General features: G+C 33.6%; 1 protein-coding gene and 1 long non-coding RNA gene across 4 annotated transcripts; one reads left to right on the forward strand and one right to left on the reverse strand.

Annotated features, from left to right (window-relative positions):
* Positions 1–14,379: 14,379 nt before the first annotated feature.
* Positions 14,380–17,464, reverse strand: LOC112772109 (DNA repair protein RAD51 homolog B). 3 transcript variants are annotated; one of them, XM_025816990.2, is made up of 7 exons: positions 17,334–17,464; positions 17,124–17,224; positions 16,834–16,885; positions 15,770–15,914; positions 15,530–15,640; positions 15,137–15,430; positions 14,380–14,692 (listed from the first exon to the last, which is right to left on the reverse strand). In XM_025816990.2, the coding sequence occupies exons 2-6, from the start codon at positions 17,222–17,224 to the stop codon at positions 15,381–15,383; spliced, it is 459 nt and encodes a 152-aa protein (XP_025672775.1). In that variant the 5' UTR covers positions 17,334–17,464; the 3' UTR covers positions 14,380–14,692; positions 15,137–15,380. The 3 variants fall into 3 exon arrangements, with proteins under 3 accessions (XP_025672775.1, XP_025672776.1, XP_072082469.1); XM_025816991.2 differs by having other exon boundaries at positions 16,999–17,224; XM_072226368.1 differs by lacking the exons at positions 14,380–14,692; positions 15,137–15,430; positions 15,530–15,640 and adding an exon at positions 16,528–16,591.
* A 5,104-nt stretch (positions 17,465–22,568) lies between these two features.
* LOC140181742 (uncharacterized) lies at positions 22,569–25,615 on the forward strand. Its single transcript, XR_011876886.1, has 2 exons — positions 22,569–23,140; positions 24,944–25,615. It is a non-coding gene; the product is annotated as an uncharacterized lncRNA (long non-coding RNA).
* The last annotated feature ends 1,868 nt before the right edge of the window (positions 25,616–27,483 follow it).

A 27,483-nucleotide genomic window follows, 5' to 3' on the forward strand; every position in this document is an offset into this window, starting at 1 on the left:
GATTTTCCCTTCACCGATCTTCCGGAAAACTCTGTATCTTCAGAAAAATCTTGTGTACCCGAAAACTAGGTTGTTACAGTAGCTGTCGATTTGGCCATTGATTTTAACGATGTTTCTTATAGTGATTCTTGCTGGTTGCATGTGGGAGTAAAAGTGTTCACATAGCAGAAGCGTTCAATGAACTCGTGGACAATGAGGAAGAAGACAACACATGTGGCACTGAGCTGCTTGCCCTCTTCTCTAAAAAATGTGACAGGGTGCTTGGCGTGTTCTTTGCGTGCCTAGTATAGAGAACACAATTTAAATAATTTACTATAATCAAGATTAGTGGGTTACCAAAATTTTGACAAATTCAAAGTAGTTGCTAACAGAATCAACTATCTTTGTATGTGAACTTAGTTGAAAGAGTAGAATAAGATCTGAGGTTTGAGAATGGAGAGAAACTCAAAACCTTGCATTCCAAGAAAGGTACAGAATAGAGGATGAATATGTGCGAAATATATATAACTAACTTGTAACTAACTATTTTCCATTTTCATTCTTGTTGTATTGTCAACACCCCCTCCCTACGCAAATTGAAGGTACTGCGAGGAAGGACCCAAAGTTTGTCTCCAGATTTCTTAAATTCAGGGGTCCTTAGAGGTTTTGTAAGAATGTCAGCTACATGGGACTGAGTTAGGATGTGCACAACATGAAGTTCCTTCTTGGTCATTTTTTCTTGGAAGAAATGCAAGTCTACCTCAAAATGTTTCGAGCGACTATGCATAATTGGATTTTCTGACAAGAGAATAGTGTCCAAATTGTCATAAAACATTGTAGAACCAATTGAGGAAAAGACATGAAATTCCTTGAGAATTTTTTGAATTCATAGGATATCAGCAACTATTTTAGCAAGACATCTATACTCTGCTTCTGTAGAAGATTGACTCAGTGTGTTTTGTTTGTGGCTGCTCCAGAAGATAAGTATTACTTCCCAATATGATATCCACTTGTAGACCTTCTATCATGAGTGTCATTGGCCTAGTATGTTTTTGGAAAAGCTAACAATATAAAACGGTAACTCTTTGAAAATTGAATGCTAAGGGGTGTTATACCTGAAAGATAGCAAAGTATTCTCTTCACTACTATCCAGCATTGAAGCTGAGGTTGATCCATGAATTAGCTTACTCTATTGACAGAAAAGGCTATCTCTGGGTGAGTGAGAGTGGCGTATTGTAAGACTCCAACAATAGAGCGATATAGGGTTGGATCATCAAAGTAATCTAAGCCTTGGAGAGTAAGTTTGATAGAATGCAACATTGGTGTAGACACAAATTTAGAATTATGTATAGCATCACGATTTAGTAGATCATTTATATACTTAGTCTGTGAGTTGTGCAAATCACCAGAAGAAAGAAAATTAAATTCAAGGCCTAAAAAATAATGAAATATGCCAAGATATTTAAGAGAGAAAAGAGAATTTAGTTGAGTAATAAGAGCTTCAACCTGTGCAGTGTTGTTACCTGTGATGACTATGCCATCAATATATGCTAAAATATAAATTGTAGAATAAGAATTTCTTTTTACAAATAATGAGGGATCAACTTTTGTAGATGAAAAACCAAATTGTTATAAGGTAGAGATCAACTTATTGAACTAAGCACGTGGTGCTTGTTTAAGGCCACAGATGGCTTTGTCTCATTTGAAAACTAAAGTAGAGTTAGAAGAAATGAAACTTGGTGGTTGTTGCATATAGACATCTTCAATGAGTTCACCATTCAAGAAGGCGTTATCAAAGTCAAATTGTCTTAATAACCAACCTTGAGATAAAACAAGAGATAGGACAATTGGAATGGTTGTAGGGCATATAACTAGATAGTAAATTTATGAATAATCTACTCCTTCAATCTGATGACAATCCTTGGCCACTATTCTAGCTTTATATTTCTTGATTGGATTGTCAAACTCTCTTTTAGTAGCATAAATCTATTTGCATCCTATCATAGTGGAATTAGGGGGTGGAGATATTAAATGCCAAGTTTTGTTTATTGCATCGTGAGAGCATTAAATTTTTCATACATAGCTTGTGACCAATGCTAAGAATTGAGAGTTTGATTAAGACTTTTAGGTGTATTGTGAATGAGTTCTAGAGGTTTAACAATAATGATAAGAATTCTTGGTGTTGTGATTCCAGATTTGGATCTAGTAATCATAGGATGTTGATTTTTTAGTAAGGAGTGTGAAAAATCAAAAGGGGAAATTCTGGGTAGATGCATCTCAATACCTGAGATAAGAATAGATGAAATTTTTGTAATACGTGAGGTTTGAATAGATTTAGTGTTATTAGTAGAGTATGAATCAGAATTGGATGAAGAAGGAGAGGACAGGGGTAAAAGAGGTTGAATAGCAGTAGTTGGATCTTGAGTAAGTGAGGGTGAAACATAGTCGTTAGTAGAAGTAGAAGAGGAAGACAGATTGGAAGGAATAAATAAGGAAATTTGTTGTAAATTTTGTAAATTGGACTTAAATGCAGAAGAGTCAAAATCAGTACTACTAGCAGAATTATAGAAAACATAGAATGGTATGGAAAAATCTTTTCATCAAAAATAATATTTCTAGCTTTAAAAACCTTATCAGCAGCATTCAAGCTTTTGAAACCTTTTGAATGAGGTGCATAACCCAGAAATAAACACCTTTCAAATTTAAAATTTAACTTTGATTTGTTTAAATGTCTCAAATGAGTGAAGCAAGAGCAACCAAAAACCTCAAGTAAAGAGTAATCTGGAGGAGAATTATATAACAATTCATAAGAAAATTTTATATTCAATATTTTGGATGATAGTCAATTTATTAAAAAGATTGAAGTTAAAAAATCATCATCCTAGAAAAACATGGAAAGTTTGGTAATAGCTAAGAGATAGACCCATCTCAATGATGTGCTTGTATTTTTTCTCTACGAGACTTTGTTGTTGGTGTGTATGTGGACAAGAGAATCTATGTTCAATTTCATGAGAAATGAAAAAATCTTGAAATGTATATGATAAGAATTCTTTGGCATTGTCAATTTGTATTACTTTAAGTTGACAACCAGTTTTCTTTTCTATTAGAGACTTATATTGGCCAAAAATGCCAAAGACTTGAGATTTAAATGTTAGTAAATATAAGCATGTGTATCGGATAAAGGCATCTACAAAACTTACATGCCATTTCTAGAGCAAACAGAAGCAGGTCCCCAAAGATCAATGTATACCAATTTTATAAAGGTGTATGATAGATGATTTTAGAATAAAAAAATGGAAGAGTATACATTTTTTCTAAAAAGCAAGGTTCACAAGTAAAACAATCGGATTCGATATTATTGGAACAAGGAATATTATATTATTTTTTTACGTTTTGAACAATGATAGGAGAAAAATGGCCTAAATGCCTATGCCAGAATTTAAGACTAGTAGTATAAGTAGCAAGAAAAGCATTGAATTATGTTGAATTACAAGGTTCTTTACTGATAGAAATATCATCAAATGAGTAAATACCATGTTTTAGGGATCCTTTAAGTAGTACTTCTTCTATCAACTAAGATTTTACAAGACAATAAAATATATGAAATTCAGAAAACACATTATTTTCAAGGTAAAATTTTGAAAGACTTAGTAAATTATTTGCAATAGCAGGCACATGTAAGAGATTTTTTAGAATAAAACTATTGTTAGTGGAAAAATTATGTAAGAATGAATGACCATGTTTAAAATAGGGATCTCTGAACCATTAGCAACATACAATTAATCAGGGCCAGTGTAATTAGATGGAGCAATAATGCTTGAAGAATCATGAGTTAAGTGATGTATGACTCCTAAGTTTGGATACCAAGATTAATCTGAGGAACTAGAAGGTGCATCCATGAATGATTAAGGTTGGTGGAAACATGATGAGGGTGGATGTGGTTGTCCATTTATAAAGATGAGGAAGAAATAGATTGATTTGAAGAATTATTACCTTGATAGGAATGATAAAAACAATAGAAGCATTGGAGGGCAGAATGACCAAGCCTTCCACAAACTTGGCAACTTTGTCTATTACTTATTTGCTAAGAATTTCTACCATCACGGGTCCTCTTCTTCCAGCAAATCTTGAATTAGAATTCTGAGCAAGATTAATACTACAAAGGGAACGGATACTAGCGGCAGTTTTTTTAAGATTTGCGACGGTTTGAAACTGCCGCTAAATAGACTGCCAACGGTTGAAGAATGCCTTCCTTAAGGGTGCTGGGATTGAATGTTGCGGTGGTTCCCAAGCTGGTATAACCACTGCAATTCACATATTTTGCATCGATAGAATTTGCGGCAGTTCCGAACTACCGCATTATGGCAAAAGGTGATTTCTTCCTGCTTCTGCGACGGTCATGAACTGCCACTATTTGGTGCTGCAGATTTTTTCTGAAATTTTATTAGCGGGGTGGTTTCGAACCGCCACCATGTTAAACTCGCCAATTTTTCAAAATTATTTGCAACGGTTACGAACCGCCACTATTTATTACTACTATTTTTTAATATAAAATATTTTAATATGTTTCTCTTTAAATATTTTGTAAATTTTTTTGTGATTATTTTTTAATTTAAAAATCTTATCAATTTATTTAAAAATCTAAATTGAGGACAAGAACTCATGAAAATTTAACTGCGAAATAAACTAATATATTTATATTAATATCGATAAAGTATTTCACTAATTAAGTGTGCTGCATAGTCAACTTAAACAAAATATATATTTCAAATAAAATAACATATATTCTTAATTTATATTTTTTGCTATGTCCATCCAAAGAATTCGGGCGTGCAGCGATGTCTGGTGGCAGCTCTCCACATTGCCGTTGAATCAAATAACTTAGAACACTCTCTATTGCCTACCTCTTGATCTTCTTTGCTGCTACATCATCCTCCACTACCTTCCTTTTCAATTTCTCTACTACTACTTTATCCTCCACTGTCTTCCTTCTTAATTTCTCGGCCATCACCTCTGCTTGTAGTTCAAACAACATCCTTTGGGCCTCCTCTGTTTGAGCTCCATTCACCGGTGGCTGAGAACTCGGACGAAAGAGTTGACTTGGAGTCGGTCTGAAACCTATGCCACACACTCTACTCGAGTGCTCTTCTCTGAGAGCTTAGGCAAGAGAATCATTTACAAACAATATTCTAGTGGATTTATCACGCTGCTTAATCTCTCTAATTTTTTTCTATAGATGTAAATAAGTATACATAATCAATTATAGGCTAAAGCATGCTCAACACAATTTACTAATTAAATCCAACGAGAAAGAACATAAAAGGATTAAAACGTAGTACTTACACCAATCCTCTGAGCTTTGAGATGTATATAGGAGCCATTACATCACTTTGGTCCATAATTCTCCTCTACCAACTCTCCTCCCATGTAGTTCTTACTGTAACAATACATTTTATACCATAACTGTATTAAAGTATTCTACAGAAGAAGATGCAGTCCAAAATACATTCAAAAATGAATTCAAAGCTAAATTACCTCTTTTTTCCTTCGCCTCACCAAATTTTTAGAACCGCTAGTGTGAATGTAAAGTTGCTTCGATCGATTCAAAGTATTTTTCCTGCACTTCTCCTATTATGCCATCAAAAGCAAGATTGATTAGTGAGGAAACTTGTCCATACCAGTATACCATAAATAGTAATATTTCTTAACGAATTCAAAATAGGTTACCTTTGTGTTAGGGTCATTGCAATAAATAAGGAACCATTACCAATACTCTTTATCAATTCCCACTAGGCGTTCCTCAAGATTTTTCTCAAGTGTCCTTGTTGGTTTGTAATAATTATTATACAACCTACCCCTTGTATCATTCCAAGACTTCTCCATACTTTGCAAAATTATTTTCTTAATTCTTCCACTTCTATCTTCATCAAAGTAAAAGAATTGATTTAATTCAACAATGCTGAAATTTATTACCTTTATGCAATCATTATATACGATGTCTTTGCCAGTCACTTTTTTCTAATTTTTTCTTACAGATAGGAAAATTTGTTGTAATCAACACCTAACATTCTAAGAAGGCCACTCGATAGACCAGCTCCATCTCCAATTGATTGTAGTTTCACGTTGAACTTCAGTATGATATTCTTACCATTAAGAGGCCGCTCCATAGCTTTCCTCACACTTAATTTTGCTTGTTTGATTATGCCATCAGAATCTATAAAAAATAGAACCTTATTCAAATGTGTTTAATATCTTAAAAAGGTTAAAAATAAAGTAATTGTTTGTTCTCTTCATTCAAATTATGACCATGATTTAGTTGGTATTCAAGAAACAAAAGGCTGAACTAAGAATTTGTACTCAATAAAAATTAAGAAGATAATTAGAAAGATAATTTAGGATAATGAATCATTTCTCTAAAGATATTTATATAAGAAATTAAATTACACGAGAAACAATCATATCGTTAACATCTCCATTATTAATAGATAAAAAAAATTAATATAAATATAACCATTTAGGTATTTGAAAATTGAAATAGTGGTTGTAACTAAGAACTTGGCACAGGAAGGAAGACTCGCTGACATTTAAGAAGGAGTTTATCTAACATGCTGATTTATTAATATGTTTCTCTTTGTTTAGCCTCATCATAAATCACTTAATTTGATAAGTATAGGTCTGAACTTAAGTTAGTGTTATGTCATTTATACTTATGTTTGATTAAGATTTTAGTTGATATAGTCTTACCATGAAGTACATAGTTTTATAAACATAAACTTTCTTTGTTTTGGTTAAGAAATTTTAATTTAATAACTACATCCAACCACATCATATAGAAAGAGACTACATGATAACGTAAAATGGAGTCTAATCATTTATTATATACTAAGGTTCAAGATTTGTTACCGACAACATCAACATTTCAGAACTCGGTAGTCTTGCGTCCTTTGCACCTTTCAGCATAGAAGCAGCAAACATGTTATCAATGTGTTGTTCAAATGAATCTACTTTGTTTGCCTCTAGGTTCAAGTCTTCATCTCATGGCTCGACACATGTACACCATTGGCACAGGTCTGTGTATTAGGTCTTGGTTCGGTCTGGAGTAGACGGAATGGGCGGAAAGATGCCGCTGCGGGGACACCAATGGAAAAGATATGCAAGGGATTCTACAAGATTCTTGATCTATGGAAACTCTTTAGGTAATCCATCACATATAGTTTCAATGTGATCTTCAATGAAAAAGTAGCAAGGGATTCTACAAGATTCTTAATCTATGCCAGGTAATCTTTGGTAGAAAGATTCTTCTTTTTTATGTTTTTGAGTACAGTTGATTTTGAAGTTGCTTGATTTTAGTCTTGATTGATTCAACAAAATAAGTTTGTAATATTTTTCAAATTTAAAGTGCAGATGAACAATGCACAATACAATTCTTTAAGCAAGAATCAATGGAGGCCATGATCCAAGAACTCAAATTGTTATCATGTTGTCGTTGTAACTATTCTGTATATTTTAAAAAAAACTATAGCTATTGTTTGTGCAGCATTTGAATTAAATTTTGGTGGTGGTTTATCTTCAAAAATATGGTCTTCCAGATTCTAGCCTCTAATTACAAAAAGGCATGTTGACATGTAATAGAATTTGGATCATTGAGAGTTCGTTCACAATTAGAGCAAAAGAATTTTTATTATTTTCAGAAGAAAGTGCTAATAAAGCTATTGATCCAAGGCTCTTGATACTATATAAACTCAGTTGAAAGAGTAAAATATGGTATGAGGTCTGAAAATGGAGAGAAACTCAGAACTTTGCATTCCAAGAAAGGTAGAAAATAGAGAATAAAATATGTGCTGAGAGTGAAATGAGAGTTATGATTGTATTACTCATTTATTGTATTGTATTACAAAATAAATGTATTATTCATTTTTGTTGTATTGTCAACAAGCTCCGTGTATTAATAAATTCTAATAATGAATTAGAAGACATAACCACCATAGTCATTATAGTTCCGTAATCACTTTAAACACTACCTATATATAAAAGGGAAAAGAATACATATTTATTTATTTTTCAGCCATAATTAGTCAAAACTTTCCATAATATACTTCATTTACATCATTTAATAACAGTTTTATTTTTTAGTCCACTCTCTTATCATTCCACTTATCATATTCTTATCAACTCTACTTATTAATTATATTAATTATAATATCATATTCCTTACTATTAGACATTCTTGTAATCAATACTTAATATTCTCTTTTATAATTTAATTTTTATATTAAGAATATAATAAAGATTAATAATAATAATAATAATAATTAATAACGGTTATGATTTATCATTGTAATTGATTCTTGCTCTGCTCCTTCGCCTAATGGAGATACGATAATATCACATAAATTCAATAATTGTAATTGATTATTATCATAAACGCTCTTTTGGTTTTTCATTATTATTATCATTACCGTTCTTTATTGTAATTAATTTTTTATTTTTGTTGAGTCATTTATCATCATTCAATGGAGAGATATAAAACCTAAAAGCTACCTTAATATAATTTTCTTTCCGTTAATTCAATTATTTTCATTCAAAATTCACAACTCTAATACCATTGCAAGCACAATTAGAATAGGTCAAGAAATTTTACAATAAATCATCTTTATCATTATAAATAGTATGGCATTTGAATTCAACCTTAATATGGTACCTATGGTAGAAAGTGCTGAAGAATTTGAATAGATGGACTCACCCGAGGTTGTTGTCAGTCAATCAATTTTCGAGAATATGAAAAACTACAATAGCTTTGATGAGGTATGGTAATAAACTGATTTAATTTTTTTTTGTATTTTTATGTGCATTTATAATTATATTGTACTAACTAAGTTCATACATATAACATTCATATATTTATATACATAACATCCATAATTACATAGAACCAACATCTAAAAATTAAATTCATATTTATTAGATATTACATCCATACATATATCATTTTTTAGTTATTCCATAAGTAACTATAAAATTAACACAGATGTTTTTAAATTTTATCATACTTGAATTTAAAAAATGTCAAATTCTTAAATTAATTTATTCAATTGATAAATTTACTCATAACATCTATAAATTCATACACATAACATCCATAATTTCATATTAATAACATCCATAATTTTGTACTCATAATATTCATAATTTCATACATATGATGTCTATAATTAATAAATTTTTATAATTAATATTATCAAATTTTAAACTATACGTCTTATTGTATTCTTCAAATTATCTCATATGTGTACTAATAGGTCATGATTTTAATTATTTTAATATTTTTATTTAATATTCGTATGTATGCTTATTTATTGATTTTAATATGACGAGTTAATAATTATTTTTAAAAATTTATTTTTTAATTTTGGTTTATATTTTGTTTTTTATTTTTTATTTATTAATAGTCTATATGTAAAATATAAATTATATAGTAGAAGTTGTTAAAAATTTTTAATTTAACTTCCATAATTTTTGCAGAGAATTATTGTATTTTAATGGATAATAACACTACTAGAAAACTAGTTATTACAGACGGATATTTCCGACGAATTTTATCCCACGGAAATACAGATAGAATTTCAGAGGAATTTTTTGTCGGAAAACAAAAAAAAATGAATTAGCATAAATTACAGACAGAAAAGAGAATCCGTTGATAATTCTGTCGAAAAAATTAATTTTTTTCGTGGAAAATGGTTACAGATGGAAAATCCGTCTGTAATTAAATGGACAAAAATACTGCGTTTATTAAATTATTACAGACAAAAAATCCGTCTGTAATTTAAAATTTTCCGTCGAAAATATTGAGTTTACTCTAATTTTATCCCCACCCTATCGAGTTCCATTCACACTCCTGACCTAAACCTTCTTCGAATGTTGCCAGCAGCCCTCATCCTTCTTCAAAGTTGTCGTCGAACTCTTCTCCTCCGGTAGAAGGTGCTGTCGCCGCTGGCGAGAACAGACCGTGGGTGCCTTCGTCATCTGGGGAAGCTCTACTTGGCCCTCTTCGCATCGTTCCTCCTCTCCTCACCGTCGCACGAAGTTGAGTTGAGCTCGTGGCGTCGCTGTCGTGAAGGGTTCCTCCCCTCCTCGCCGTGCGTCGTTTCTGATTCTCTACTCCTCGCCATTTTTGGCTGTTGCCCCTTCTCTTCTTTGATTTTAGGTAACTCTGTCTCAAACTCTCATCGCGAGCTTACTCTGTCTCACACTCTCCGAGCTCACTTTATCATCTCGCCGTCTCTCTGGTAAGCCAACGCTTCTTCAGTTTCATCTTTTTTTCCAATTAATTTTTAAGATTCTTAACTAAATTTGTGCACAGAGTTTGGAATTGAATTATTTATTTAATTTGTTGAATGCTGATGTGATTCTGAATTCAATTTAATTTGGATTCTGAGTTTGAAATTGAATTCAATTTGATTTAAATTTTAATGGTTTGTCTATATATATGATCTATGAAAGAATGCAAAGGCATTATTTATCATTTAATTTAAAATGTTCAATTAAAAATAACTTACCACTTAGAAAGGGATGAAGCCTTCAACCACATTTCTTAGTAGTGCTTGGTGTGGAAGGATCCAAGCGTGTGAATGAAAAAAAATGCAAAACTACAGGATACACAGAAAGATTGAATATGGAAATTAAATTCAATTGAAGAGATATACATAGCTAGGATTGAAGGGATATATACCAATGGTAACTAACTAAAAACATCTGACTTCACCAAAGCTAATTTAGTAAAAATTAGCTAACTGGAATGTTTCAGGTGCCTCTATTTGTTATCTTGTTGTTGAGGTATAACTCTATTATATCAAAATTTTTTGCTGTTTTGTTCCTTATAAAATATGAATTATGATTTAAAAGTACAAGTTCTAGGTGGAAATATAGTAGTAATATAAATGAGATAGTAACCATTTCTTGTTTTATGTGAATGTTGTAGTTTAATTTACATAGCTTCATTTCTATATGCTAATGAAATTGCTTCTTGTTGTGTTTTGTACCCTACTTTACAATAATCAAGGAATAGTTTTTTATGGAAAATCTATTAGTTTCAAGAAAAACCACTCCGATCTACTTGAACTCGAAGATCGTCTCAAGAGCAGCTATGGCTACGTTCCAGGTGCTTCTTACTTCCTCTTCTCGCACCTCTTTCCATTTATACTTTGCATTTTTTCCTTCCTTTGTTTTGTTGGATTGAGAATTTTCTATTTTCGGGAATTAGCTCCAAATTTTGAGGATGAAGAGGATGAGGAAGATGAAGAAGAAGGGGAGATTTTAGCTCCTGTGCTGGATTCTAGCTTCAACGAAGATGATTTGTATCCTTCTCCAATTTTTGGCTGCTGAACAATTTTTAACATAGAACTGAAAAATGAAAATAAAAAATTCTGTAGATATAATAGTGAAATTATGTGATCTGCCACCCTGAAGATACCAAAATCAACTCACATATGATTGTGTTTTACATTTTTCATCCATTTGATTTATTTCTGTACTTTGTTTTCAGAAATTCTATGTTGAAGCTATGAAAATTGAAAAGATTAGATGACGATATGATATTTTCATCCCGTTTGATTTTATTGGTGTATGTCCCTTAATCTAATTCTCTTCAGATTCGATGAATCTATGAGTTTGAAACAACTTGGACTCTTAGATGCTTGTCTGGCCACGTTAGCATCTAGAGGTTAGTGATACTGATATGCCACTTGCCTTCATTGGCATTCTTGTTGGTTGTGAGAATTTCATGCATATGTTTTGGTTCCAATATTCTTCATTTTATGGTTAAAAGGGATGTCACTTGATCTGGTCTTGTGGTCATGTTGATGTTGATTTCATGAAAACAAAACTTTTGCTTTGATTATTTGTTTGTTACTAACTCTATTTGTACCACTATCTTATTTTCTTGCACCGCTGCTGCTGATTTATTTCCACAAGAACCTGAGATGTAAGTTAAAAGTTGTGAATATTATTTCCACATTTCTGTAGATGATTGCTGCAAGTTTCTCATTTCCTGAGCAATGGTTGAACAGGTAACAAGATTTTAAGCAGCAGCAGCAACCTGTGGTAGACAAAATAGTGGCATTTGAGGGGAGGAATTTCTTATCTGATGGTAATAGTTTTCTTTCTTGCTTCAATACTTCAAATCCCACCATAAGCCACAAAGAGATTTTTTTTATGTATCATTTTTAAACTAAATTCAGAGGCAAACAAGGAGAATTTAGAGTCACCTGAACCTTCCAGCTCTCTTATAAAGATATCGGAAACAGAATTTGAATGTCTTCCTGGCTACATGAAGGGTCTAGCGACATGGGAGGTGAGGTTCTTTGTGTCTAACTAGACGTTTCTTTACAATTTACATGGATTATTCTTCTTTAGTGTTATCACCAAACTATTAGTTTCTTATTGATTTATATCTTCTTTTATTACTTTGCAGGAAGAGATAAAAGAGATGGAAAGAGAGCAAATCCGAGAAGGAATTGATGAGTTTGGAATATTGTATTCTGAATTAAGTGATTCTAACCAATCTGAAGGCAATAATGGTTCTTTTGCATTCCCTGTTGTGTAAGTAAAACCATATGCTACCATATTTAAAAATGTATTGTATAATGTAAATTGTAAAATAAGATAGTGTCATAAAATATAACCCCAGAGGAGACAGCCTTAGTTCTCTAAGCCTTAGGTTTTGATAGAGACATGCAGATCTACATTGCTACTAGTGAGATCTATGGTGGCTAGCTTAGACTTGCACAACTGAGAGCTGCATTTCCAAAAATTGTGAGTTCATCACCATATATAACCCCCCTTTTTTCTATTTATTTGCTGGATTTTCCACATTTTATGTATATAGTAAAATAACATTCTAAAGAGTGCTGAATGATTCTTGTCGGGGCTAGGTGGACGTGTGGGGGTCATGTAAAACTGTCTATTTACAAGCTATACCGCTGATATTTATCTGGTAGATTCAACAAAATATTTTTGAAATAAAATTTCATTTTTAGCAATGCACAGTTACTTGTTTTCATGTGGTAATCATAATTTATATTTGTGGTATGATTTTCTGCTTCATTTTAGTTATAAAAAGAAATGATGCTGGCCCATGATGAGTTGTGGCAGTTCCAAAATCCTATAGAAGTGTCCTGTTCTATGATTGCATCTCGAGTTGATTATCCCTGGAAAATAGCCAAATAGGTTAACTAGCATTTCAGTATTGAGATTATTTTTTGTTTCATTCTTGTCATTCAGGTTTTCTGTTCTTAATTAGAGTAACTGTTGTAACATTCTGTGTCACTCTGGCCGCCTCACTAGCTGCACGCCAGGGATCAAAATCTATGGCTGCATTTCAAGTCTGCCTGTAGATTTGGCTGGCAGTATCTCTTCTTGCCGATGGTCTATATTGCAGATGGTTTGGTTCTGAGATTGGCTCTTGCATTCATTCTTGGTGCAGGACTTCCTTTTGGAGCTAAACTATTTACAAGAGATGTTGATGTCCTCCACCTCATAAAAATTGGAATACTTGTAAGTCTATTTTGTGTACATTGGTATCTAATCTTTTCAGCACCCTAAATTTGTGATACTTATATTTATGTTTGATTGTTTCTATCAGTTTGTTGCAGCTACTCAACCCATCAATGCTTTGGCATTTGTATTTGATAGTATCAACTTTGGTGCATCTGACTTTTCATATTCAGCATTCTCTTTTGCAATTTTCAATGTGGAGCTTGATGCTGCCAATGCAACTTAGTTATCCATTAATATTTTAGATTATCCCATCTTTAAGTGCTAAGTGTAATTTGTGATATCACACAACTAGAAAATAGATTAATACAGACAGATTTACAGACGGATTTAGTCTTTATTACAGACGGATTTTTGGTTACCGACGAAATTATCGACGGATTTTGTCCCTCTGTAAAAGCCCCGTCGGAAATTATTTACCGACGGATTTTTTTCCGTCGGAAAATTACAGACGGATTTTTACAAGTTACCGACGGATTTTCCCTCTGTAAATTTTCTATCCATTTCCCAAAGGCGACGAACTTTTCGACGGATTTTTCGTCTGTAATTACAGACGGATTTTCAGACGGATTTTCCGTCTGTAATTACAGACGAATTTTCCGACGAATTTTCCGTCTGTAATTACAGACAGATTTTCCGACGGATTTTCTGTCTGTAATTACAGACGGATTTTCCGATGGATTTTCTGTCTGTAATTACAGACGGATTTTTCGACGGATTTTCCGTCTGAAAACCATCTTACACTCTGATTACAGACAGAAAATCCGTCTGTAAATCCATCGGTAAGGTAAAATATTTTTTTTTAATTTTTCTATTACAAAAATAAACCTGTTTCATATAAAATAAATATAAATTTAATAAATACAAATTTTTATTGATGGTATAAATAGAAAAACACACCAGTGAGTACAAAACGCTTTCTTTATAATAAGAAGCAATTATTTCCATACAATAATACAATCTAAATACATTAGATGACAAATAACTACTAGTGGACTCATCAAGATTCAATATCCTAATTTATGGATAGCTTCATTCTTTCTTGAACTTCTTAGTGATGATGGCAATATACTTGCTTCTTGAGATTCTTGGTCCATCAAAATTATTCGCTGCTTCCCACTTTCTGAGCAGAGGATGTCTACCTTACTATATCCGATCTACACTGCAGTTATTAGAAAAAAGAACCAAAAAGGAATTGTTACCACTGCAGTTACTTTTGATTAAATTTCAAGTATCTGCCTGCAACAATTTGGAACTCTTCCATAGATTTCTCAAGGTTAGTTCTTTTTAAAGATCATGGACGCTGCCAAATAGCAATAGCAAATTTGGAACATGTAATGCACACAATGCAATAAACCAGAACAAGTCTAAAAGCAAGTGATTCATATTCAATTCAGTGACTGGATACTTTATACAAGTCTTTGATCAATTAAGCAATCAAGAACTGTCATTGAGTTGAGGAAGAGAAGAGGCCTCAATTCACAACAATTATATGAACATGAAAATGCAATGTCTGAAGAGAAAACAACATAAATGAATCAATTAAATAAAAAAAAGAAAACAGTAAGAATTGAAGTAGAAGATGATGATGGAGAAAGAAGAATACCTCTTCCCTATGTGTTGCTCTCTCAACAGCATCAAGGTTCCTTCTTGAAGAAGCATTCTTCCTTGCCACCACACAATCCACAGAAGCAGAAGCATGATCTGATGCGAATCCAATTCTAGGGCCACACCATACATCCTGAAGTGATTCAATTCAATGCTCAACAAATTCAATGCCCAATCTGATTCATTCTTCCTCTTGACTTGGTGCCATATTCAACAAAGTGTTTAGGAATTCTGGGGGTATTTCATTTTCTATCACCATACAACTCAGTGATAGAACTTGTTTCAATTCCTCCTAGTAGAAGAAACCATATTGAATTATGACACTTCATCAATGAAAAACACAATCCATAAAATCCACTTGTAAGCAATGTCTTTATTAGAGATGTCTCACCTTCCAATATCTTGTCAAGCTCTCTTGATCCAGTTGTTATCTGGATGATCTCCATCCGCTGAGCATGGAGCTGGCTCGCACTAGTAAAACCCATAGGCACCAACTTAGTAGCTGTCAATAAACAAGCATCAGAAGATCAGTAAGGCTTCACAATTAATGTGCTTATAGCTGATGCTCTTGAGTGTTGAAATTGAAGAAAATACCGTATTAGCAAAGTAAAATATATCAGGAGGTGCATACCTGCTTCAATAATCTTGTCAACTTTAGCCTCACTGATACCTTTAATTTGCAACAGATCCTTCCTAGGAGTGTAAGCAACAGATTCAATAGTGCAAATACCTGCATCTTTAAGCTTCTTAATGTCTAAGGCAGCTATGCCTGATGCCTGTGTAAATAGTAAATACCCGCATTAGGGACTTAAACAGTCAAATCATCACCTACTGTAATCACTAAGCTGTAAATTGAAGCACCAACAATATAGTATCCTAGGGAAATTCCAAAACAGAAAAAAGGTGATTAGTGACCTAAAGCTGTTCAACAGGGAAAGTGGGGATTACAAATATAGTCTTTTTGAAGCGTGGGGAGAAGAGAGAGAAGTGGGGGATGAAAGTAAGAAGTTGAATTCTACACAGTACACAGGCAGAAAATCAGACAAAGCTTTGAAGAGAGGAGAAGGAAGAAGAGGTATGGAAATGACGAAAGAGGTTGTTGCAATTTTTGAAGAGTGAAGACAGAGTTTTATGATGATTGATTTCAAACAAAATAAACATTAGTTTGCAGATTTTGCTTCCTTTCCATATAGAAAATGAGCATAAAAACATTAGTATTCTGTTTTCTACATTTCAAATTTTCTATTACTGATTATGATACAACTTAATTGGCATCTATCAGATCCTTTTAGTTTATGACTTTATACAACATAAATTATATTCATCTACATTCTTATAGACCAGAATCCCAAAATTTCAAAATATTAGAAATGATTAAGTATTCATTACCCGGCCCCCTCCATCTCAAACCATAGATAAGCACAAATATCCCAGTCAACCATTGAAGAATAAGCTGCAATCTCAAGCCCAAAGATTTATATATCTCAATCCATAAAGCATGTAGATTCAAACAGCGAAAAATGAAGAGCTGAATAAACAGAGTTAAATAAGGAAAAGAAATTATCTGAATAATGAATGAAGCAGCAAATAGAATACCGAGCTATATGGTGAAAGAGTGAGATAGCAAAGGAGTTGGAAGAGCAAATAGAATACCGAGCTATATGCTAAATAATCAGAATTTAGCACTCTTAGTACCTTGTCTGGATGAGGAAGGAGGCAAGACCCAACAGAAAATGAAACCTCTGACCTATCAACATAAGCAAACATGAAACAACAAAGAAACATATGTTTAAGAAAGGCCCAACAAGTCTAAAACCATGAAAGAGAATCAGATAAGATATAGTTTGGTCAGTAGCTGACCGAATTGCAGGGTTGAGCTCAGAAGAAGAAAAAGAAGAACAAGGAAGCACGGCTCCCACACCCAACATCTAAAACAACACGTGAGAGGTGAAATCTTAAAGCAAATATTACACAATGTATATTACCAAAGAAGAATTTGATCTTTGAGTCTTTGAAGCTTTAGCAAGTTGCGATCTTGCTTGTGCAGTTGCTGCATGAGACTGCTCAATGTTGGACCCAATATCATCTAAAAAAATATAAACTCTTGGCATCAGATCAGATGAGAAGTTCTGGACAAATAAAAAACTTGGGATTAAGACGGAGATGTACTCAATTAGAATAGAGGTGAAAGTTACCAATCATAGCTCCCTGTTCATGCACAAGCACAGCAAGATCTTTAAAAATTTCATTTACTTCACCAATTTGCTGCTGAATTTCTTGAATGCCTTGCTCTCTTTCTTCAATGATAGCCTCAGTCATGTTGCAGTATTTTCATTTGTTATAAATAAATATGTTAAGATTACGCGATGCAAATATGTAATGGATGATATAAATAACTGTTTAACTGTTATGGTAGTATAAATAGTTAGTTCCCTTGTACATTTCAGTTTTCTAGTTCATTACTCTATGAATCTAAGAGAATTATCTCTCACAAGCTCTATTTTTCTCGGCTTCTTCTTGCACTCATGAACTAAATCACCAACATTTCCTCAGTTTACGTAAGATATATAAATGAAGTTATTAGATTATATTTGAAATTGGTACCATATGAAAATAGTCACATGAATTTTCAAAGCAACAAGATCTTAAGAAACAAAGTAACAAACAGATGGAGTGTGTGACCTGAAGGAATCGGAGGGGCAAGTCTCCCCTGGTCTTGGGTTCCAGAAGGCTTTCAACTTCCCTGAAATTGGTGAGGAAAGCCACCCTTCCATCTCTGGTGGAGCCCAACCATGTGCCACTGCCGAGCTCATCCCTTCCGCCCAATATAATGTCGCCGGCCCACCATCCTAATGGCTATGTGGGCCTGCCAGCAATAAACAAATGGTTTTCATTAGTCACCCAAGTTAAAATCAATCACCCCTAATCTAACCACCTTGATGTATATGAATGAATGAAAGTGATTTGGTTTCACACTAAGCTTAAGGCAGTGGTGGTTTTGGCAATGAGGCAAAGAGACAAGTAGTAGTTTTGGTTTTCTATTTATTAATTTTGGAATCCCTATACCCTAAATCACCATTAATAAGTGGTTAACTTCTGGACAAGTTTTCGTTTACATAAATTAATTCATATCAGAACAAAAACCAGCATTTAAAAGAGAAATTAGATCATTTTTTCAATTGAAGGGCGCAATATAGATTTACTCAACAAGGACCTTTGCCTTCTTTGATTTAAGATCAACAGAATCCTTCTCAGATTTCATTGAAGCTAACTTATTCTTCTGTTTCACCCTTCTCTGAGCAGCTGCTTCTGCCTCTTCATCTTCAGAGCTTCCAGCTGCATTAGAAAACTCTGTTATGCTTTTGATTTTCAAATGTGTTCATTTCCTAGTTTATTTCATTTTTCTAAACTCAACCACAGAGCTCCAACTCCACATGCACAACTTTTCACCTCCAACATATAAGAAAAATAATAGACTAATACATAAAAATAGAATTGAAATGTATCTAAAATTAACAAAATCCTCCATGTCATCTTCCTCTTCAAGTTCATCATAACCTTCCACATACTCTATCTCTACTTCCTGTTTAATAACCAAAAACGAAAAAAGAAATTAAATACAAGGCAACATATTGTTCAAGTAAAATTTCAAACAGTTTTGTATGAAACATATATGACAACAGAAAATGCAGATGCATACCTCCTCCTCTTCCTCAGCAATAAAAATGAAACTAGTCAATGCATTCAGGAACCTTGATTTCACGAACAAGTTTATAAGAACACAAAATAAAAAACTATAACCGTTACAAGTTCTTATCATAGAATAGGAAATAGAATCATAGTTAGCGATGGAAAATAGGATAATATAGTTAGAGTTAGCGATGGTATTGAAAGAAAGAAAACAGCGATGAAAGAGAAAGGAGATTAGGGTTAACTGCATAGCTGAGGCAAGATCGAAGAGAGAAACACAGTGGAAAAGAGCAAACATGGCGAGATCGAAGAGAGAAATGCACATTAGGGTTCGAAAGGGAGCGATGCGAGCAAGGCCGACGGAAGGGGTGCGACGAAGAAGAACCGGGAAGGGGTGCGACGGAAGGGAGTGATGCGAGCAAGGCCGATGGAAGTAGAGTGCAATGGAGGTTCCGTGAGACGGCGGTGCACGGCTGATAGCGCCGCCGATGAAGCATTCAGAGGGATGAGTGAGGAATCGCGAGAGTGTAGTGTGAAATGAAGAGATAACCGTGATCTTCAAATCTTTATTCTAATATTTCCGACGGAAATTTTAAATTACAGACGGATTTTCCGTCTGTAATAATTTAATAAAATGCGTATTTTGTCTGCTTAATTACAGATGGAAAATTCGTCTGTAATCATTTCGCAAAAAAAAAATAATTTTTCCGACGGAATTATAGACGGATTCTCTTTTCCGTCTATAATTTATGCTAATCTATTTTTTTTATTTTCCGACAAAAAAATCCCTCTGAAATTCTGTCTGTATTTCAGTGGGATAAAATCCGTCGGAAATATCCGTCTGTAATAACTAGTTTTCTAGTAGTGTCAGTTAATGAAGGAGATCCATGTAACATTGGGATGGTCATCTTATTTTTTTGGGGTATCTTTTTATTGAGATAGTGAGATATTAGCTAATTGTGTTGAAAAATAACATCCAATTTTATAGGTATCATGTAATGAATATTATGTTTATCTATGTGATTTTTGGCTTTCTTTTTCTCAATTTACAGTGTGTTTGATGGAGTAAATTTAGAAAATAAGTCTAAAGTGTTTATTTTGCAATGGAAAAATCTAAAAAAATTTTATTTTACCTTATTGACGGATTTACAGACGGATTTTCTGTCTGTATTCAGAGTGTGGGATGATTTTCCAAGGTTCAAATTACAAACAAAAAATCTATCTGAAAATCTGTTGCCAATTACCGACGGAAAATCTGTCGAAAAATCTGTTTGTAATTACAGACGGAAAATCCGTCTGTAATTACCGACGAAAAATCCGTCAGAAAGTTCGACATTTCAGGGAAATGGATGGGAGAATTTACTGAGGGAAAATCCGTCGGTAACTGGTAAAAATCCGTCGGTAAATAATTTCCAACGAGACTTTTACAGAGGGACAAAATCCGTCGGTAATTTTTTCGGTAACAAAAAATCTGTCTGTAATAAAGACTAAATCTGTTTGTAAATCTGTCTGTATTAATCCATTTTCTAGTTGTGTAATGTGATTGAGAGATGTTAGAGATTTGATTTGGAAAAAACTGAAATTGATTTTGGAAAGAACATTAATGACTCCAAACATGCAGCAAAATAGTAGGTAATAAAGAGAATAAGTGATAAGGAGGTGTATATCACTTACTTATCAAGAGAATGAGAATTTTTACGTGATATTTCTATATTGTAATTATTCTTTGGCTACCTAGCATCACTCTTATTTATAATAATGCATGATTGCATTTTGTTGTACTTAGAGCTGAACCAGGTGTACGTGTATCACTAAGGCAAACTTAACTACATGTATAGCTAATAATCGTTAGTCAGAAAAAAATAAATTTCCTTTTTGTTTCTAGTTGACGTACATAATCATGCGTCATTCGTCATCTGACCTGAATTTGTCAAAAGAAAATGTTGACATATGCAAATATTAAACGATATCTAATATTCATGTATTTCTCCAATGAGAGATCAATTTCATGAATTGTTAGGTAATGATGATAATAATTATGCTAACCAATATTATTGCTCGATCAGAAGAATGTATATTATTGGAAACCAACAATAATGGAGTGCTTGTTCGTACCTGGTTTAGTTGTTGGAGACTTTAATTAATATTTCAGTAGGAACTAGCATCCATATGAGTTCATTTCAGAAATCAACCAACTCTAGAACTGATGTGACCAACAAAGAGATAAGATAGAATATATTTTCAACTTAATCATGCATGTATATAAGTTTTCTATGTACTAGTAAGATAAATAAAAGGGTTGCCATTTTCTACGTAAATTGAAAAATCAAGTATATTAGTTTGTTTGGAATAATTCTTAATATTTGGACAATTATTCAATATAAAAGATTGAATATATGGAAATAGAATCTAAATCCTAAGAGAGTAATTATTAAAAGATCATGAAATCAAATAATAATGGGTGTCAAAACTATTTTTATTTCAAAAATATTATGTGCACACAAAAAATCATTATCATGTATTTGTAATTTAATTTATTTTTAATGTGTATTTTATATTTTAATATATATTATTCTACACTAATAACTAATTTTAATCGCTGATTTTAATATATACCTAACATTATTATTTTTATTTTTAATGTATATTTTGTATTACTTATTTAGTTATTAGTGGACTCTAATTTTCTTAAGTTATTTATTAAAATCAAAATTGAATTACTCTTAACTATGAAAACACTATCAGTAAAGTATTCCAACCCTCTTAATTAAATTAATTCGTTAATAACTTAACTCAAATTTAAACATAATTAATGATAATAAATAGAAATTCTGAAGACTACTTCAAAAATTTTCTTCTCACCAATCTACTATAACTCATGGCAATATCTAGTTAGCTTGTTCTAATTCATAAATCGGCCATTCAAAAACAATTAGAATAAACAACTCAATTCCTAGGTTGATCAATTCTAAGAAAAAAATTAGGCAATTGTGTAATTCATTAAAATATTTAAGTAACATGTATCTTAAGTACATGTGTTAAAGTTAATTATTAATAGTAAAAATTTTAAACTATTTACAATAAATGTATAAATTAAATATATTAAAAACTTAAATTTATGTTTTTTATAAAAAAAGTTAATTGATAATAATATTAATATATATCCTTAAATCAAATAATAACTAAACTCTTTATTGAATAAGAGATGTTAGAAAATGTAAAAAATTTGAAAACAAGATTTAAAAAACTATATTGTTCATGTCACCTATAAAGATAATTTAGAAAACGACCTAATTGTATATGCCGTTGAATGTGGACCGCCTGTAACATCTTTAACATACGTGTGAAACAAAACTGATGATTAACGAAATTAGTATATTTTATTTTTAACAATCTAACTAAAACGAAGATCATCGCGTCAACCGGAGTGAGCTAATGTGTCATTTGAAAGGAGAAAATGAGGTAATTAATTAATCTTAGTAAAAGGAGTGGCTAGGAACGCGAGTTAGCTAAATTAAAACAAATAATCATATACTTTTTTATTTATTCCATGTATATTTGTGGTGCCACAAACAACTGCACCTAAAATTCATAAGCTCATAATGTCATCATGTGGATACTGGATAGTCGCCTAAACTCATGTACTCATAATGTCAACATATAAGAAAGGAGAAATGAGATTTATACTAAATACTCTTTGTACATTTTTTTAGGATAATTCATCTTTATAAGCCAAAGCAACTTCAAAATTATTTAAATTTTCTAAACTCAAAAATGTTACTTAGTTGTCTCTGATTACATTTCTATAAAAATCGAATTCAATGAATTTGAATTAGAGGCTTCAATAGTAAATTGAATCTATAAGATTCAAATTACGTGATGATCATATCTAATACTAAATTGAATGAAGAAGACTCGATTTGGCTAAATTCTTAGTAAATCGAATTGGTTGAATTCGATTTATAATGGGCTGATATAAATTTGAATTTCGTCCATAGTAAATCGACTCAAACGATTTCAATTTAGAGCCAATAGTAAATTAAATGCAATAGTTTCGATTTACTAGCATCCATTCCCTCTACTAAATTGAATCAAATAGATTCGATTTACCTTTGCATGCCTATAAATATAATTCGAATTCAGTTCATTCAAATTAGAAACCAACATTCCTACCTCACGAACCCCACCACCCCCTCCCAAATATTGGAGAAAAATTCACAGAAAATTCAAATCTGTACACATGGAGGACGATCCGAATCGTTTGTATCGGTTAGATGGAGTCGCGTATATTGCTAATGCCATCCATGAAGAGGTTAGTGAACAAAATTTTTTGTTTTGAACATAATTTAGTCATGCTAGTAATGTTAACATGCTTCTTGTAATAGTTGTTTAAAGTCATTAATTGGCAATTAGAAAATTAATTTTTATAATATAATCGCTGGGTAGAAGTAGTAATCTATTAGTTGGTTAAATTTTGAGAACTTGAAATGGTACTAAAAAGGTTAGTTAGGATTGTAAGCTATGTTAGATTTTTAAGTTATTAGTTTTATATTCAGTGAGATTTAGTTTTGGATTAGGGTTCAATATAAATTTATTGATATTTTTGATACATTAAAGATAAATTGTTTTTAGAGTTGTGATGCACTTAAGCCCGTTTAGTTTTAGCATTTTCTATTTTGTGTGAATGTATGATATTATATGCTTTGATTAAGTTTTTTTTTTTGAATTGGGTCATGAATTATTTAGTGTTTTGTATTGGATCCTATGAAGAATTTGTTAGGCGTTATTGTAAACGATTTTTTAAAAATTAGAGCATGCAATGTTTAGTGCTTTTAGAATTTTATGAATCGAACACTATTTTGTTATTTCAGTTTTAGTTACGTAATCGTTGTTATTATGTATTCCTTGTTGTCATGTATTCTTTGTTGTCATGTACTTTTCACGTAGTGATCTTATGTTCGTCGTGTTTACACTTTATGTTATGTTATGTTATGTTATCTATTCAGACCGTTTTTATTGATGTTCTGTATTCCACAATATATGATCAATCTTTATTATAACACGAGTCCATAAGCAGTGAATAGAAACATCAAAATAAACCACACTAGTGACACTAAAATTAAAATAAATCATCACTGGTACACTAATATTTTCATAAAAAAAAACACAAGGCACACTAACTTTAAATTAACCAACACAAGGGACACTAACTGTAACTTAAACCATACAACGGAGACTAACGCTGAACTAAACCATACAATGGACAATGAGATTAAAATAAACCAACATGTGTCTGAAACACAAGAAAGCATAATAAATAACCACAATCCTACACATTACTGGTAGATGCAGAACCGATGGTCACTCCTCCTTGTGGACACCTCCTACGTGTGTGGCCGAGCTGTCTGTAAAGCCCATATCTATTGGGCCTATTTAGGTCAGACTTATCCATGGTAGTCCGGATCCTGGTAGTCCTGGGACGCCCTTCAGACGCACGTCTATTGGTGGGATCAGGTATGACAGTCGGACCATCATATGATGGCCAAAACCCCTCCAGGATTGGAGGTGTGAATCCCATCCGATAGACATCAAACACGGAGCTAAGGCGATACACCTTGTGGACATAGGTGGACCAAGTCAAGCGTGCGTATGCACAACATGCTAAGGCATGGCGACATGGATGATGAAGTTCCTAGAAATAGCCACAATCACATGTCTGGTCTGTCAGGAAACTCTGTAAGAGCCAAGTGAATAGCTCCCAATCGGAGTGGCCTTAGCCACAGTAAACTCAGAGTTATCCCTGTTGTACAAAGTCATAGTAAAACACCTTGAGGCCTTTAGATTAGTCATGATTGCCTTCATCAGATGTTGACTAAACTGCTGACCAGTTCCTAACTGTGCCTCGGCCTCTCTTCCTTTGCAAATAAATAGCTTGGCCAATCTCCCATAAGTGGACTTCACCAACTGATGAGCGGATAATTTATACGCTTTTTGGCATTGTTTTTACATAGTTTTTAGTATGTTTTAGTTACTTTTTAGTATATTTTTATTATTTTTTATAAAAATCACATTTCTAGACTTTACTATGAGTTTGTGTATTTTTATGTAATTTCAGGTAATTTCTGTCTGAAATTGAGGGACTTGAGCAAAAATCTGATTCAGAGGCTGAAGAAAGACTGCAGATGCTGTTGGATTCTGACCTCCCTGCACTCAAAATGAATTTTTTGGAGCTACAGAAACCCAATTGGTGCGCTCTCAATTGCGTTGGAAAGTAGACATCCAGGGCTTTCCAGCAATATATAATAGTTCATACTTTGCCCGAGTTTTGATGACGCAAACTGGCGTTCAAACGCCAACTCCCTGCCCTATTCTGGAGTTAAACGCTAGAAACAGGTTGCAAATCAGAGTCAAACGCCAGAAATAGGCTACAACATGGCGTTTAACTCCAAAAAGAGTCTCTACACATGAAAACTCAATACTCAACCCAAGCACACACCAAGTGGGCTCGGAAGTGGATTTCTACATCATTTACTTATCTTATGTAACCCTAGCTACTAGTTTAATATAAAAACTACTTTTAGTGATTTATTTGATATCTCTGGTTAGTCATTGAATAATTTTATGTTCAGAGATCACGTTTAGGGGGCTGGCCATTCGGCCATGTCTGGACCTTCATCACTTATGTATTTTCAACGGTAGAGTTTCTACACACCATAGATTAAGGTGTGGAGCTCTGCTGTTCCTCATGAATTAATGCAAAGTAATATTGTTTTTCTATTCAATTCAAGCTTATTCCTATTCTAAGATATTCGCTTGCACTTTAACATGATGAATTTGATGATCCGTGACACTCATCACTATTCTCAACCTATGAACGTGTGCCTGACAACCACTTCCGTTCTACCTTAGATCGAGCGTTTATCTCTTGTGCTCCTGGTTCAGATCAGAGTCTTTGTGGTATAGGCTAGAATTATTGGCGGCCATTCCTGAGATCCGGAAAGTCTAAACCTTGTCTGTGGTATTCCGAGTAGGATCTGGGAAGGGATGACTGTGACGAGCTTCAAACTCGCGAGTGTTGGGCGTAGTGACAGACGCAAAAGGATCAATGGATCCTATTCCAACATGATCGAGAACCGACAGATGATTAGCCGTGCGGTGACAGTGCATTTGGACCATTTTCACTGAGAGGACGGGAAGTAGCCATTGACAACGGTGATGCCCAACATACAGCTTGCCATGGAAAGGAGTATGAATGATTGAATGAAGGCAGTGGGAAAGCAGAGATTCAGAAGGAGCAAAGCATCTCCATACGCTTATCTTAAATTCTCATCAATGAATTACATAAGTATCTCTATCTTATTTTCTATTTTAATTATATTTTAATCATCAAAACTCATGACCATTTGAATCCGCCTAACTGAGATTTACAAGATGACCATAGCTTGCTTCAGCCGACAATCTCCGTGGGATTGACCCTTACTCATGTAAGGTTTATTACTTGGATGACCCAGTGCACTTGTTGGTTAGTTGTGCGGAGTTGTGACAAAGAATTGAGATTATGAACGCGCGTACCAAGTTTTTGGCGCCATTGCTGGGGAATGAACAATCACGATTTCGTGCACCACTAACACACACATGGAAGGTTCCTTACACCCTTTAGTATCGAGTTTACACACTCGGAGATATTCGTAGTCATATGCCTGAATCTCCGACCTTCGTCTCGATGCTGAGTCAACTGTGCATAGTCAATCCGATTGGCCCAGTCACACATTACAGGATCTTTGGATCGGAGGATGTCGAACCAGTAGTGAAAATCGACCTCAGTCTTGTCATAAGCAGCATTCACTAATAACCTCCATGCATCCTTGCCTTTAAAACTCAGGGCAAAATTTGCCGCCATGTGACGGATGCAAAAAGCCCAGTATGCATTAGGCAAAAGCCAGCCACCATCAGGAGCCTCCAATGCAGCCTTTATCCCATTGTGCCTATCTGATATAACTAGAATACCTGGTTGAGGCATTACATACTGCCGAAGGTGAGATAAAATGAATGACCACGACTCTGCATTCTTACCCTCTATAAGTGCGAATGCAATAGGAATGATGTTGGAGTTGCCGTCCTGAGCAATCGCGACAAGTAGTGTACCACCGTATTTGCCATACAGGTGGGTCCCGTCGACACTGACCAATGGCTTGTAATGATGGAAGGCCTCGATACATGGTGGAAATATCTAGAAAAGCCAATGGAAATAAGCTGAAGAGTCATCCACTTTTCCACCAACTCACACAGAACTTGAGCTCAATACCGCAACACTACCTGGCATCGTGATCTGCACACCAGTACCCATCGTGCAAGTCATTGTATGACTCTTTCCAATCTCCGTAAATCTGCGCCACGGTGGTGCACGAATTTGTGACTCGCACAACTGAACCGGCAAGTGCACCGGGTCGTCCAAGTAATACCTCAGGTGAGTAAGGGTCGAATCCCATGAGGATCACCGGATTGAGCAAGCTGGGGTTATCCTGCAGATCTTAGTCAGGCGAATAGAAAGTTGATTTTTGGTAGTGTAGGTGCATAAACAAATGAAAACAAAAGCGATAATTAATTGAGACAAAGACAGTAATTAGGAGTTAGTTAAGGCTTCGGAGATTCTTC

This window comes from Arachis hypogaea, chromosome 18 (assembly GCF_003086295.3).
Source record: "Arachis hypogaea cultivar Tifrunner chromosome 18, arahy.Tifrunner.gnm2.J5K5, whole genome shotgun sequence".
In the NCBI taxonomy this organism is placed as follows: Eukaryota; Viridiplantae; Streptophyta; class Magnoliopsida; order Fabales; family Fabaceae; genus Arachis; species Arachis hypogaea.